General features: G+C 41.9%; 1 protein-coding gene across 4 annotated transcripts in view; it reads right to left on the minus strand.

Annotated features, from left to right (window-relative positions):
* The window catches only part of UNC13B (unc-13 homolog B), a 205,622-nt gene that overhangs the window by 136,517 nt on the left and 52,292 nt on the right, over window positions 1–16,813 (minus strand). For all 4 annotated transcript variants that reach the window (XM_052670167.1, XM_052670166.1, XM_052670169.1 and 1 more), the window contains exon 8: window positions 10,285–10,507. In XM_052670167.1, coding sequence (XP_052526127.1) covers window positions 10,285–10,507 — 223 coding nt within the window. The remainder of the gene's footprint in view (window positions 1–10,284; window positions 10,508–16,813) is intronic.

Below are 16,813 nucleotides of genomic sequence, written 5' to 3' on the forward strand. Positions count from 1 at the left end.
TGTTCTTTATCAACAGGTAAAACAACAGTGTCTGTCTTCCCTGTGCTACCCAGAGCATATTCTTCTACCCCTAAGGAAATAGTCTGCTCGCCCTGGGAATGCTCCTGCACACTGGGAATCTGACAGCAAGGATCAGAAGGAGCTGAACTGATTACAGCAGTGTCATCAGTGTGTGGAAGCTTTTTGAAGTTGCTCTCTTCAGCTATCTCTGTAACATTTTCTGTGTTTTCCAGAGATATCTCTGATTTATTTTCGGTCATAGTGACATTATTAAACATTTGTCTGCCAGTCACTGCTGCAATAATATCATTTACTTCTTTCTTATTGTCTGCATCTTGTTGCCTGGTAGTTCTGATACCAGAGTCAGTGGAAATACTTTGCTTCATAGATGACTTAGAATTTGCTGGTTTCGCTGATTTTGCATTAGACTCTTGTCTTGGTGCAGTTTGTGGTTTTTCATCCAAAAAGGATGTCAAACTGAAGAAACCAAAGCTAGTACTTCTTTGAGGTGTGGTCTTCTCAGCAGTTGGACCACTGGAAAAGAAGGAAGGCAGACGAAACAGTCCCTCTGTTTCTTGCTGCTTTGCACCAGCGGGAGCAGCAGTGGGTGCTGGAGGCTTGGGTTCATCTGATCCAGTGAAGAATGAGAATATGCTTCTACTGGCTGGCTGTGCTGACTGTGATTTTGAAGCAGTGATATCAGAAAAGCTGAATGGTAAACTGAATCCTGGTTCTTTAGGAGTCTGATCTGGCCTTGGTTTTGTCTGATTAACTGTTCCACCTACACAATTTCCTCCTTGCTGCTTTGGTGGAGCTGTGGGCACACTGCTCTGCTGCACAGTTGAATGTGTCAGCTGGCTTATTTTGGGACCTGCAGCATCCCCAGGAGGTACTGTCTTATTCTCACGGGAACCCTCCTCAGCTTTTCTGCTAGAGCTAGTGGAGATCTGCCTGTCCACACCTCTTGTTCCCACTTCTTCCTTAGGAGTTGAGGACAGACACGGCATACTGGCACTCTGGTGACCACCTGACTTTTCAGGTTTTTGTCTTGACTCTGCCACAGTTCTGCTGTGGGTTTTTGGCAGAGTTGCAGCACTTGAGGTTGGTTGAGAAGACACAGCTTCAACTTTGAAGAGATCTCCAAGGGATCCAAACAATGATGAGATACTGGATGCTTCCTTCTGTTCTGGATGCATTGCCTTTTCTGCTTTATCATTGTGACTTCTTTCCAGATCTGGAGATGGCTGTGGTTCTTTGCTTACTTGTGTTTTGAAGAAGTCAAAAAATCCAGAAGTTTGGGGTTTGTTGGTCGTTGAGCTCGCAGGAGAATCTTCTCCAAGACTGAACAGTTTCAGAGCACTTTTAAATAATGTTTCCTCGGGCTCAGGGGCTGGGTGGCTCTGATTTGGCTGTGACTGACTGGATTCATTAGCAGTCACATGCCGTTCAAGATGCCTGGAAGCCAGCTTTGCTTTAACAGGTCGTTCTTCTCTTACGGGCTTGCCATCTGGAGCAGTTTGGCTCAGTTGAGAAGGAGACTTTGTTAATCCTGTTTTTTTAACATGGATGTTTTCATTCTGATTTAATTCCAGCTTTTCATTTCTAGCGGCTTCTGAATTAAGTTCTGATGAAGTATTTCTTCTTAGTTCTGATATAACAGGAAACTTTTGCCCTGCCTGCATCCCATCCGATTTCCTATTTGGTACAAATGATGAAATATCAGGTTTGTTTTCAGATGGTTTTGACCGTGTCTCTGTTCTCTTTAAGGAATAATCCTCAGTTGTCCCAGAGTCAGGTCCTGAAGACTTTCCAATCAGTCCACCCAATGCAGAAAATAAGGAGGTAACTTTGTTCACTGGTGTTTTCTTATCTTCTTCAGCCTTTTTTGCTTCTGCTATTCGTTCAGTAGTTGCCACAGTTTCTTCAGCTTTAGGAGAAGATTGAAACAGATGTAAACCAAAGAATCCTCCTGATGACCCACCCCCAGCAGTTACTACAGGGGCATCCTTATCCAATTCCTTGGTATGAATGTCCTTACTTAATGATTTATCAGAAGCCCTTCTGGAATGTGTTCTAAGATCAAGGGTTAGTGATGTTTCCACTGAATAATTCTGGGTTTCCTTGTCAGGTCTAAAATCAACTTTGAGTTTTTGAAGTTTGTAACCTGAGAAGTCTAGCGGCTGGTCTCTCTGAGAATAAATAGACTCTTCAAACATCTGTGAAAACGTCTCCAAATTCATGTTCATTAACTGGTCACTCCTCTGCAAAGCTACGGACAAATCCAGAGGTTTATTCATTGTGTAATCATCCAAACTCTCTTCTTCGGCAAACCAAAACAGCTCATCTTCGCTGCCAAGAGGGACTTTAAAACCACAAACAGCAACCGTGTTATCTTCCAGCACAGCTCTTGGAATGCCGCCCATCTGGAAATTATAATCCCAGCAGTCTGGGTAAGAATAAGTTTCAGGAGCACAAACGTAGACATACTGCCCAGTGGGATCGGTGAGGAGCGAATACACATACTGGCTGTCACTGTACATGTAGTATCCACAATCACCATCTTCCGATGGCCACCACACACCCTGCTCAAGCATCATCAGCCACTCTTGATAGTCTTGGCTATAGGATGAATACATAAAGTTCTCATCTATACTTAACGTCTCTTGGTCAATTAGAGTCCACATAGTTCCATCACAGCCAGAGGAGTAGCTTAAATCCATGGGCAGCTCTTCCAAAGAATAACTGCCATCTCTCTCAAATGGTGGAAAGTTACTGTAATTTTCAGTGACAGAATTAGCAGTCCATGCATCATTTTCTTCTGAATAAACATCCTGAAACATTAAGTGGTCAAATGACTCATGTGACATCATACTTAAATCTGAACTCTGTATATCAAAGTTGGCATTACTCCGCCAATCCACCACATTTGCATTTCCATCCTTTTTGCAGAGATTCACTACCACATCATTTTCAGGCCAGTCCAAGAACTGAGGGGGAAGAACAGAGTTCTGATTCAATACGTAGTAAACTGGCAGTGCTATTTCATGAGAGTCAACAAGTTCCCCCACTTCATATTCCCACTCAAAGCTAGAATGACTTCTTGTTTCCTGATATGCTGAGTAGTGCTCTGTAAGATTGTGTTTTTTATTTGTCAAATTAAGAAATTCATTCGATCCTTTGTTTAATAAGGTTGGGAGAATTTTAGATTCTGTATCCTCCTGATAAGGGACATGCCTATTACTTACTGACTTTCCAGATAAGTCCTGTACCTTGGCTTCAGGATTTTGGGCAACTGGGAACACAGAATGCTTAGCTGTGTTATTAACATTTCTGCTGGCCAGGTGCTCAGTAGCTTTGGAAGATTCCATGTTCACATTATCTAGCTTCTCCTTTGGTTTGGGCAGGATGTTTTTCAAGAAGCTAGAAGACTCTTGCTTTTCTACAGTATCAGAAGTTATTGCTGAGTCAACAGGTTTTTTCTCTGAGATAGAATCCTCACTTCGATCAAAAAGCTTCATGAAACCTAAAGAGCTTGATTTCATCTTATCTTGCTTACATTCAGACACATTTTCATTTGAGGCAAATTTAAATAAGCCAGAAAATAATCCGGAACTGCTTTTTTGGCCATCATTTTCGCTTTTCACAATCAACTCTTGAGTATTGGCTGTGTTGTCATTGGAAGAAATGTGAAGAAATCCAGAAAGAAAACCCGGTGTGTGCTTCTTCTGCTTATCATCTTTATTTGCAGCTTCTAACACTCTATCTGAAGAGATGGATTCAGCTGAGCTGTGATTTAAGTCTGCATTTAATCCTTCTCTTGTTAAATCTCCTTTTAAATTTCTAGATTCTTCCCGAGGACTCTTATTTCTCTGCAGATCTCCTGTAACCTTACAACTAACAGAGGCACTTTCCTGGTGTTTATTTCTGTTTACTTGGGCACTAGGTTCTTTATTAATGTATTTTCTTTGCATAAATTCTTCCTTATGCTCTGATAAATTTGGAACAGAGCTAGATTTTAATGAAACAGCCTCTTGTGAATTACTGCTTTTGGGTTCAAGCAAAGAAATATCTCCAGAACTCTGATGACCTGTTTGGTCCTTGGAAGTTGCTAGATTTTCTGCAGAGGAAAATTTAAATAATGAAGGAATAAAGCTGCCTTTCTCTTTTGTATGTTCCTTCTTGTCTGAAGAATTCAACCCACTGAAAAAAGGAAGTTTCTTGGTAAAAGGAAACGAGTGTTCTTCGCTTGAACTGTTTCGTCTTACATCCTCCTCAGACTTGTGGCCTTTAGAAAACCCAGACACATTTTCTTTCTGCCCTGGTTCAGCAGATGGAAGCAACAACTGACTGAAAGACTTTTTGAGCGGGCTGAAAAAGCTTTCAGATGCTGTGCCCTGATCTTGAGGCTCTGAATGAAGCTCTGCATTTCCTCTATTCTGCTCCTTTCCCAGTTCATGACCTGTAGTATGCTGATTCCCTAAGTGATTTGCAGGAGGCTTCTCCCTGACAATGTGTGTACCTTCCTTTACAGCGGCATCTGGCTGACTTGTAACATGATGTAGTTCTGACTGTTTCTGTGGCACATCCTGCTGCTTTGGAGCCAAGAGACCATCAAAATTGGCTTTCAGACTAAAAGAACTGACTGAATTTGTGAGCCTGCCAAAGATGGAAGACACAGAAGTACAATTTGTGTTCATCCCTGCCTCACTTCTACTCTCACTCAGCTGTATCTCTGGAACCATATTGGCTGCCATTTGTCCAGATGATCTCTCACTTTTGTCTGCCTCACCAGGTTTCACAGCATGGCTCTCCTCCTTGGCATGCTCCTCTTTTACGACTTCTTGTTTTGGCACTTCCTTCTCAGAGAAGATCTTTAGAGGATTAAACATGCCTAGAACAGAATCCATAACTGAATGCTGGTTCTGCTGGCTGTTAGTGGTAGTTTCATGTGATTGCTGTGTGGAAGCATTACTGTCCACTTTTGTGGTTTCTTGCTTGTTGGAGTTTACATTCTGGGCTTTTTTATCACCACTCACCTGGGTTGGTAGCAAAGAGTGAATGGAGAACTTAGTGTCAGCTTTACCATCCGGTGTCACTCCCGAAGATGCACTCTCACTTTTGAGCTTACCAGAAAACACATTTGAGATTCCACTTTCAGATGAGGTTCTGGTTTCTGTCTTCTCTGGAGTGGAAGAAACAAGCTTTTCAACAGAGGCTGTGAGCTGCTTTGTGCTTGACCCCACCTTTTCAGTCAAAGAGCTGAATAGGGAATTCACAGTATTCTTCATACCTGACAAGTCTGGGAGAGACTCAGATTTACCCTTGGTGCTCTCCTCTGCAGCAGGCTGTTTGGCCTGTTCAGACTTCTTGGCTACTACCACATTATCAGAACTACCCTGCTTCAGTGAGGTGCGCTCAGAGCTTTTTCTCGTCTCTGGCAGTGTAGCAAATTTGTTGATCTCTTCCTCCTTTTCAGCCAAATATTCTGAAACTGTTTCTACAAGACACTGAAGTTCATCCATCGTGTCTACATACTCCTCATTGGGTTCTTCAACAGGAGACAGTGTCAAGTCGTGCACAGAATGACCATGCTTGCTCTCTTTAGTCCTGTGTTTTTTATCGCAGCTGGACTTTAACTGGGACTCAGAATTCGCAGGGTAAGTAACAGCGAAGTCTCTCAAATGGCTGATGTCAGAATCATGCCATGTTTGTGAAAGGATAGCCAATTCCTCAGTTTCATCATCTGAAACAGGTGAGTACTGAAACTCATCAGAAGCACTACTGTCAAATTCCTCAAGGATATCCAGGGGCACGAAAGCATTATCTGACAGCCCTGCACGTTTCATATCTTCATTGTTACTGAGGTGAGGTGAGCCCTCGTAGTTCACTCCACACTTGTTGGGCAACTTGCTGCTTTTGACCATCAAGCCATTTTTGTATGGACGCAGGATGGGATAAGCAGGCAACTGTTCCTTATTTTCAGAGCTGCCAGCGTACTTTCCTTTTCTATCATACACCAGCAAATCATCATTAGGTTCAGAATCAGTTGCCACACCATTGAAATATATTTTTTTCTCTCTAGGATACTGCAGACCTCCATTACTTAGGAGGATCATTTGTTCACTTTCTTCAAGACTGTTGTATCGCAATTTCTTTTTCCTTCTCCTATCTATTGTATCATACTCCTGAGGGTATCTTGGGATATCTACAGATCCTGACTCCACACACACATTTTGGCAACATCTTGATTTTTCACAGTGATTGACATTTTCCCTTTTTGAGAGAGTTTGCATCTTTTTAATGTTTGTTTCCTGCCAACTTCTACTTCTATGACTCTTTTCTAAGAACTCCTCTATTAGAAGTTTTCCTAGTTCTTCATAGTTACTCTCCTGTTCTTCTTCTCCATCTTCAGAATTACTTGGAATGATCCTGACTCTGTCATTTCTAGCTAGAGATCCTTGTCTAAGATGAAGAAGGTGGGACGGAAAGGTAGAAAGGCAACAAAAAAAAAAAAAAAAGAAAGAAAAAAGAAAGGAAATGTTTATAAAAAAAAAAGAAGGTTTAGAAAGGACAGAAAAAACAGCAATGAAAAACATGCATTAAATAAAATTAAAGTGAGAAACATCCAGATAGAACAAAACTGAAAACCTGTCAATCAAACGGCTAAAAAAAGCAGAATGAGTTATGATATTCCACAGGTTACATTTAGAAATTCCTGTTTGAGAGAGAACAGCTTTTTGTGATCAAGTAAGGGCACACAGCCTTGGCTGTACCAGTACGCTACTGCTGCTTTTTCAGGCATGCTTAAAAAGTCACTTATTACAGTAACAGGACTACTTTGAGATACAGTGCCCACGCACACCATTTCATGCTATGCTATGCTATGCATGCATTTCGGTCACTCTAGGAAGCAGACTTTGCTTTAGCAGTGTTCATACAGCCCACAGGGCACTCTGTTTTCCCTGAGAGTGGTTGAAGAGCAGTGAACAGTGCAAGGACTTAGGAGTCACTGGACTCCCAGGAAGAGGAGATAGGGGACAAAATGCAAATTGCACACCAGCAACATGGGGAGCTCCAGCTATGCCACCACCACTCCTTCCTATGAGTGCTTTCAACAACAATTAATGCACTCCCTTTGAAGACTCTCTACAGTGTGGGCAAACCCAGCACCAGATCCCCAAGCTCACCTAGGAACAGCTGAGCTGAGTAGCTACTTTGTGACTCTGAGCAGACTGGTGAGCAAGTGGACAGAACTCTGCAAAGAGCAAGACCACTCATCTGCGTATCTGAGCACCTAAACCTGGTGTAGGTAGAGGACAGCCAGATTCTCTTCTCCCTCTTGGAAGCTAGGGAAACATGTTTTCCAACACACTGCCCACATGTGCACACAGTGACCATCTCCTCTCAATGCAAAATGAAGATCTGGGGGAGATCTTGGTCAGCAGGCAAAGCAACACAGTGATGATGGATATTAGCCCACTGCCAGTCAGGATCTGCATTTCCCCATTTATGCTTTTAAATAGGTCCAGCAGTCCATACTTGCCCACTGTGAGAGAACAGATTAAAGCAGCTAGTTTTGCTGTCAAACCAGATGAAGAATCCTAAATACCCGAGTATTTGACCCTTGAAATTTCTGGATTAACTCCTAAGGTGGGATCAGAAGGATTATCTCAATTGCTCACCGACTCAAAGAGTAGAAGAAGGAAACTGCCTAAATTTTACAAGGAGAATTCATACCAGCCTACTTGGAAATGGACACACAGAAAATGGATGTAAAAAAATCAAAACACTTATGTAAAATGCACAGCAGCTTTTCTTTATGTCATTAGTTGCTAAAATCTAAGTAGCAGGAATGCACGTGTGCCCTGACACCACAAGAGCAGAGCAAGAAAAGGGAAATGGCAAAGGGCATACAGGCATTGTATGGATACTGTTAATACACTGTGTCTTCACCTTGATAGTCTGAGTTGCCTGGAGCACCCCAATGTAGGATGCTGATGGGATAGCACTGCAAGAGAAACAGATCATTGCATTTTCACTACTGCTGCTTTAGAGCATCATTTCCATCAGTATTATCTAAGATGCTAATTGGAAAGATACTCATTACTTTAAATGAGCTCTGTTGCACACAGTTTAAAACACTTACTACACTTCTTGGTTGCAGTTTTAAATCCATAATGGAAATGAATCTAAAAAACTAATGAAACTGAAAAGATTCCCAGGCCACCATAGTTAATAGATCAAATATTTTCAAGTCTCAACTGAAAGAAATGAGTGCTACACAAATGCATGAAGAGCCGTAAAAGCTAAACCAACATTTGATAATTTAGGCAACAACAAAACGATCTTTTTCTAACTGAGTTCCTCCCATGACGAGAGTTTCTCCTGCTGCTCTGCAAAACATTTCTTTAATTAGGAAAAAAGCAGTGACAAGAAATCCAGCGCTTGAGAGGAGAAAAATGACATCATCAGCCAGGCACCACTACAGATCTGAAATAGAGCCAAGGCAAACAGCGAAAATCAGCCAAAATATATCACAAGATGAGTTCAAGAGCAAGAAGACGGAGACAAGCACACAGACTGCAGAGAGATTAACCCACCTATCAGACAGACCTAGAGAGTGCCTGCTTTCTAGCGAGCACTGCAGCTTGTCATCGGACAGACCCGGATATGGACTCCAGGTCAGTTCGGCCACTCACAGTGGAGTCTATGCTATCATGTCGCCTCGGGAGTAAGGGCGAGAGCAAGGAGGCACGGAGGACGCATGGTTACACAAAACGAACGCTGCAAGCTAGCACTAAAATAAAATAAATAGATTTATTGGTGGGGCAGATATCTGCTGCTCTGAAGTCAGACTGGCTGTTGGAAGCAAAATGTTCTCGAGGTCAGACAAGAGCGATCATCATTATCCTTCAGAGAAGGAGAAACAAAATACCTAACTATCAATGGAACATAATCATGTTTTAAAGGTGGTAAAAAGAATGAGAATTTTTCCAGTCAAATCCAACTGTTGTTTAAAAAAAAAAAAAAAAAAAAAAAGCAGATGTTATTACAGTTGGTTCCAATTGAAGCATTTTGGCACAGACAAATTTTCATCTAATTCAAGACAGGTTCTAGCTGAACCTTGTCTTATCCCTCTGGGTCTGCCCAGCCTTTCACAAGCTGTCATTTCCTCAACAATTGTGAACTGTAGTCTGCCAGGAACTCCATCAACCAGCTGCCTGGTCCACGGCACACAGAACTCATAGGAGCAAAAGTCACACTCTGTTTTTGCAATATTCTGTTATAACAGAGTTTTGAAAATATTTAAGATTCACCAAAGGGATTTTTTTCCAGTCAGCTCCACTTAGAAATATCTCTGTAATAAGAAAGAGAATCCCATGTAGCTTCTTTAGAAAGCTTATTAGCATTTCCTAAGTTTTAAGATTAAATATGGAGCAAAAAAGCTGGTTGAGCATATAGAAAATGCACTGGGGAGCAACAGCACTAAGAGAGAATTAACCATCATCTGAGAATTGCCTTTCTGGAGTGAAAGCAATCGTAGATGAGCAGGCTCTTAGTTTTTAAACTTTATCTGTCCTGGTACTGTCATATCCAATCATACAGGAAACAAAAAATTCACAATACTTTTTAAAAAAGTCTATCTTGGTATAGTTCAAACTAGAAGTGTTTCTTTGCAGCATCAAGCTACAAACACATTGGCTCTTTCACTAAGAAAAAGCTTCAGACCATCTCTCCAGACTCACATTTTCTGTAATTTTACTACTGCAAACCAGTAGCATAGACTACCAGGGAAAAGGGAATACATTGATACATTAGGTATTTAACAAATACCTAACAAGAAAGCACCAAGAATGATGTTAATCGCAGTAAATACATTTTATTGACTCATTTGCATTAAATCTCAGTAACAATGACAACTTCAAAAGCTACCATTAAACTTTAGCTTTTAGCATTAAAGCCAAAAGAAGTCAGAATTTAGCCACAGCCATAAGCCAGCTAGGGTTACTAAACACAGGTTCAGGCTTCAGGAAACACGAACACTCTTATCAAAAGTGTTGAGGTATGAAAACTATCTGTTACATTGCATGTAAAATTCTGCAACTCCAGTTCTAGCAGTATTGAAGAAAATACCTCTTTCTTCCACACCTATGGCAGAAGCCACAGTATGCCCCGTTTCACACTTGCTTTCTTACCAATATGACTTCTCATAGCACAGCGCCTTCAGGTTCTGCTGTGGAAAATCAATGGGAAAAGTACAGCTGCCCAAAAGACAGCACCCACCTGATGGCCACGTGTTCCCGATAATCCACATCGTAATTCTGCAGAGAGTCAGCACAGGAATCCCGCAGGACTCCTTGCTGCTGCAGGCGTGATGGGGCAGTGAACTGGTGCACAGAGGCATTGGGCTGCGCGGTCGTGTGGTACGGAGGAGGAATGCTGTTGCTGGTCTCACTGCGATAGTCACTGTCTCGATCATCCACAGCACTGTCAGCATCTTCGAAGGCTAAGAAACAAAAGCAGTTAAGGGTATGGCTCTCTGAAGTTGCCTTGCTAGGACAGCGGAGCTCATCTTTCTTTGTAAAAAGCTGCAAAAAGAGGCTAGTTCTGCAATGCTGGTTATAATCTCGGGCTCTCCCAGGACGTACCAACACTCCAGCAACTCAAGTAACTCCAGAAACTGCCTCTACCTCTTCCTCTCTCTCTTCCCATCATAGGATTCTGTTTCTCTTTGATTATGCAAAAATTTGTAGAATAATACACTTTTATTTTAAAACACAACAAAGCAACAACGAAGAAAAGAAAAAAAATCTCATCTTCAAAAGTTTCAGGTTACTCCCTGCTGCCAAAATGAACATCCAGATGTTGAGGAGCAAGGAGTCTTCAGGAGAGAAGCTCTTTCCTAGGGTCGCAAAAAGTCCTCCTTTTTGCCATAAGAATATTTAGCATCCTCAACCAGAGCTCCAGGAAATTAAAGGATGTACATCAGCCTGTTAAACTTAGCAGTCAACACTAATGAACACTTCACCAAGCTATAAGCTCCCTTCCCATGAACCTCTCTCTCTGGAGAGGTATTTCTCATTGATAATCCGTCAGAAAAAGAGAACACCACTGCAGAGAGGAAAACTTTCAAAAATACAATATTGGTGTATCGCTGTGTTTGGCTGTGCAGAACACAAAGCTACCTCAGCAAGCTTAAGTGAAATACACACACACACGCCACATCAGTGGAGTGCACCATCACCATGCTTGATAGAAAACAGAGATCAGCCACTATTCACTGCATCCGCCACCAACAGCTTGTTTAAACGGGACAATCAAATTAAAGTCCCCTCTGCTAAGCTAACCAGTGGTATGTGTCCTACATAGCCACTCAACACAAACCTGAGCAATAAAGTAAAAGTGCTGTTTTCATGCTAGGTAAAGGCTTAAGCTTTTTCTTCCACCCATGCTTCCCACCTCTCTAATTCAATTTCCATTGTTTTTAATCCAAGGTAATGTTTGTTCTTAGTTTGTTCTTAGTGGTATTTTCTGCACCTTCCCAGTTGAGCAAGGTTACATCAAGGTTACAATGCCCTAAAGTGGATGGAAAAATAGAAAACAACCTCAGTAGAAAACATGTTTGCAATTTACAAATGGCTCGAAAAGCCTGGCTCTACGCTCTTAACTACCATCAGTTCAATTAGATTGTCCACCCTGAAAACAGAAATAAGCTTCCAGTATTTCAGCAGCTTACGTGCTGCATAGTTCTTGTCAGTCTCTCGTCAACTGATTAAAAATGAATAGCAATTATCTGTTTTTTTATTTAGTCTTATTAAAAGTGTAATGTCCATCAGTTTCAGCACAGCTCAGTGCTTGGAAGAAAACACTGAAGATGTGTTAGACAGAAATGATTTAATATGCCAGAGTGGCAAACCCATCATCACATGTTCAGTCATGGAGAAAGGGCTGATGGATGACGAGGCACACCTACCCTCAGAAGGCTAACGAGCTGGATGAACAGTGTCACAGCTGAACGCTTGAGTCATTACTGTCTTGTGTCTTGGAATTACTTATGTTGGGACAGAAACACTCTTGCAAGTTTTCCCACTTTGCTGCCCTGTTTCTTCTTCCCCATCAGATACAAATCACATTTCAAGTAAAACCCAGCTAACTCCGGTATGATTCAAAGCTCTTCCAGATGCAGCCACATCACCACTGTAAGCTCTTGCAGAGACTTAAGACCCACTGTTGTAAGTCTGGGATATGGTAGCACACACCAGACCAATAGCTTTAGCAATAAACTATCTCACCACAACAGTACAGTAGCAAGTACAAATCAGTAGCACTATTAGCTGGATTGAAATGATATAAATCCAGCGATTTGCTAATAAAAGACTAAAATTATTATCAGGGTTTGATAACGCTCACATGATCATGGCTATTTGGCAGACCAGCAGGAAGCAGAGCACGGCTTCTCTGGATGAGCTGATGGGCTCAAGGAATTCCAAATTCCATCAGCTCAGACCAGCTGATGGGGTTCAGGGAATTCCAAATTCCCTGGCCAGACTATACCAGAAGCACTAATTGGACTTGTTAACAAATCATTACATCCTACTTCTGCACTACTGTTGTAATGTAACTAACTAATGTTAACCAATTGTCTCACTGTTTTTCTGTGTGTGTGAGGTGCATGGAAACACCATGTGTTGACCATGGCTTCACTCCATGTCCTGTGCTGGCTCTAGCCTCCTCAGGCAGTAAGCATGGTCAGAGACCTGAATTTGCCAAAGCCATTTTGAACTGTGGCAGGGGGCTGGTTGCCAGCCTAGGCCAGCTTCTTAACCCAATTCCCACTGGGACAGTACAAGGAAAATGGCAGGGCATCACACTGGATGACTGTTGTATGGCAGCTAGATTACTTTCCTGTAAGACCTAATGCTTACATCACTTTGAAGTGACTGTAAAGCCACAGTACTGGCTAGTCTTCCACTAGTCATAGAAACAATACACAGCAGGAAGAATTGCCCCCTCCACTGGAAAACTGTCCCTGGCTGATGTTCTTACTGCTCCTTTTCTACAGGAAGGGCAATTCACGTTGTGTCTCAACAGATTTTCCATATGAACCACACTGTCTAAGCAACATCTAAAAAACAGCTGATCAACTTAAATGTTAATCAAACGGTTGTATCATGCATGGCTATTAAAGCTAGTAACAGTATTTCTCTTGATGCCAACTGGTGTGTGGTGTAAAGAAGTGTCTTAGAGGTCATCACACAAAACATGTCCATGATGACAAGTTTAAAGGATGCAAGGCTCCAGGTGCCATAACATCAATGAGACAGGAACACATGGGCTTCTGATGCACATTCCTTGCATCCACAATATCTGTAACTGTTAATGGTGCTACATACTAGGCAGGAATCCTCAGCAATAACTGATTAATAAGGTCCAATCCCAGAAACATATTCACACTAAGCTGCATCTACCTTACAAGCAATCTCACTTTATTTAATCTAAATGTTCACAAATGAAGACTTTGCTTATCCTGATTAAGAACACCAAAATCTGGACCACACCTCACTTTTAGCATACATGCTCTCTGCAAGAAAGTATGCTCTGAAGTATCTGTACATGGCGATAATCCCATTTGTTAACACACCTGACATATATTTTATTTAAACAAGAGACTGACAAAAACCTGCAGAGGCAGCTTTATGTATATTGCATCCCTTCAAAAGATGGGTATCGGCCTTACATCCATTTTTCAGCAAAATTTCTATCACAAAATACAACACATGATGAGTTAAGTTCAAGCACTGTCATCTAATAGATGATACACCAAGTTTTCCATTGGAAAAATTGTAGCTTAACCACAGTCTATGACAATCAGTTAATTCATAACCAGACAAAAACAAAGTTAGTAGTTATTTTAACCCACTTTGAGAAATTCTGCATGTCCAAAAGAGCACTGAAGGGATGAAAACAAATTCACAGTCACTGGACCCACCGCTGAAAGGGTGGGGGGTAAGGCTGAAGGGCAGGGTAGAGGCATGCTGTTCACGGATAGTAATTGAATATTCATGCATATACAGAGTGTAAGAAGAAAACTATCTGACAGTGACACCACACAGAAGGATATTACAAACAGCATGGAAAACAACTAAAAGGGGACAGCAAGGAGTGTCCAGAGAACCCTCCTCTCTGAAGCAAACTGTATTCTATACACCTTATTAATCCTCCACTCTCCTGCCTCAAGAAGTTACTACATCACTCCTGCAGGTCTGTATACAATAGCTTTAATACCCTGGCCACAGAACCACTTTAAGCAGTCCTGTCACATCAGCTGTACCCATCACATAAGCCTGAGTAAAAATTTCAATAAAAACATCATGCTCAAGTGCTCACAAAGAAGGAGGTTCATGCAAGGTTCTGTGTCCCCCAAACCCCACTACTTTTGCAGAACAAGTCACTGAGCTTCTCACAGCTTTTGTCTATCTTTGTAAGACCAGGGTAACAGAGATGAAATTTTACAGACGGGAATGCATGACTTGCAGTCCAAGTCCAGAGGTGATCTGTCAGTATCACACCAAGGCTTTCGCATCTCATCTTCCCCATTCTGCCTCCATTTAATTGTTTTCACAAAAGCGTCTAACAATCTCTTGCTTTAATCAAGTCTCAGAACCCAACATTTTACTGTTTCCTCTAACATCAGTGACTTCTGACAACCATGCGGCCTTTCAGAAATCTGGTAATTCAAATGCATTGAAGAGGACTACTAAAGTAATGGAAGCCCAGGGAAGCAGAAATCACAAAAGGACACAAGGTCGTGTTTCTGAGGCTCTTTTATGGCTCTGCAACCTAAAAATTCAAAAAGATTTTCAGGAATGATTTAAGTGCAACTTTGGAGGTCATTAGTCTACCTTATCATCCTCAGCACTTAAAATTCATGAAAAACATGAATAATTTTAAGACACTAAGTTAGAAACATTCAGATTTCAGACAGAGGGCTTTCAGAATCCTGTTTTTCCATTTTCAGAATTGCAGAATTGTCAGGGTTGGAAGGGATCTCTAGAGATTAACAAGTTCAACTCCCTCACTAAAGCAGGTTTCCCACAACAGGAGTCCAGATGCATCTTTATTATCTCCAATGAAAGAGACCCCACAACCTCTCTGAGCACTGTCATAGTAAAGTTCTTCTGTATATTTGCGTGAAGCTTCCTATGTTCAAGCTTTTTGGCCATTGCTTTTTGTCCTATCACTACACACCACTGAGAATAGTCTAGCCTTGTTCAGTTGCCTCCTGCACTTTAGATATTTACAGTCATTGATCAGATCCATTCTCAGTCTTCTTTTCTCCAGGCTGTACAGACCCAGGTTACTCAGCCTTTCCTCATAAGGGACACGTTTCAGGGGCTTTATTATCTTATAGCCCTCTGCTGGACTACTTCTAGGAGATCTCTGTTTTTTTTTTAGAACCGGAGAGCTCAAAAGTGCAAAGATGGCCTCACCAGGGCAAAAGAGGGAAGGTCCCTCAGCCTTATGTGGTTATTACTCTCCAAATTGCTACTACAATTTACTCTACTCCAAATTACTCTACAATTGCTTTTGTTGAACCTCATAAACTTTCTCTCCACCCGACTCTCCAGTCTGTCAAGGTCCCACTGAATGGCAGCACAGCCTTCCAGTGTGTCAGCCACCCCTCCCAGCTTCATTTCATCAGCAAACTTGCTGAGGGTGGACTTTATCCCTTCATCCAGGTCACTGATGAAGAAGACAGGACCCAGCACTAAACCCTGGGGAATATCTCTAGTTACAGACCTCCATCTAGACACTGTGCCACTGATCACTACTCTCTGAGCTCTGCCAGTAAGACAGTTCTTAACCCACCTCAACATCCACTCATCAATCCCACAGTTTCTAAGCTTCATTACAAAGGATGCTGTGGGAGACAACGTCAAAAGCCTTGCTGAAGTCATGGAACATAGTATCCACCGCTGAGATGAGGAGAGCCTCATCTACCCATCCAGTGATGATATCATAGAAGGCTACCAGGTTGGTCGATCATGATTTCCCCTTAGTGAATCCATACTGACTACTCTTGACAACCTTCATCTCCTTCAGCTCCTTGGAAATAGCTTACAGAACAAGCTGTTCCATCATCTTCCCAGGGACAGAGGTCAGGGCAGACTTATCCGTAGTTTCCTAGCTTCTCCCTCTTGCCATTTCTGTAGGCTGGAGCGACATTGGCTTTCCTTGAGTTCTCAGGTACCTCTTTCATTCTCTGAGACATCTTTCAAGGATGATAGAGAGGATCAGCAATCACTTCTGTCAGCTCCTTCAGCGCATGTGAATGCATCCCATCAAGCCCGTGGATTTGTTCACATTGATGAAGCAGCCTCTGCTGCTCATCTGGAGGGAGGTCTTCCATTCCCCAAACCCTCTCTCTTACCTCCAGGATCCTGGATTCCAGGTGCCAGGATTCCCAAAAGGGCAGCCTTTGTAGTAAAGACTGAAGCAAAGAATGTGGTTCATTGCCTCCACCTTCTCATTGTCTCCTGCTACCAGGGCACTAACCTGATTTAGCAGTGCATGCACATTTTCACTAATTTTCCTTTTACTGGACATACTTAAAAAAAAACTTTCTTGTTATCCTTTACCTCCTTTGACAGATAAAATTCCAAGCCTTAGCCTTTTTCATTGTATCCCTACAGTCCCTGACGACAATTCCTATATTCTTTGCAAGTGGACAGGCCCTTTTTCCACATTTTGTGGATCTTCTTTCCATTTATAAACACATTCTGCTGCTGAAACACTTATCAGTCAAGAACTG

The sequence above is a fragment of the Tympanuchus pallidicinctus genome, unplaced genomic scaffold (genome assembly GCF_026119805.1).
Source record: "Tympanuchus pallidicinctus isolate F22 unplaced genomic scaffold, pur_lepc_1.0 scaffold9, whole genome shotgun sequence".
Taxonomy (NCBI): domain Eukaryota; kingdom Metazoa; phylum Chordata; class Aves; order Galliformes; family Phasianidae; genus Tympanuchus; species Tympanuchus pallidicinctus.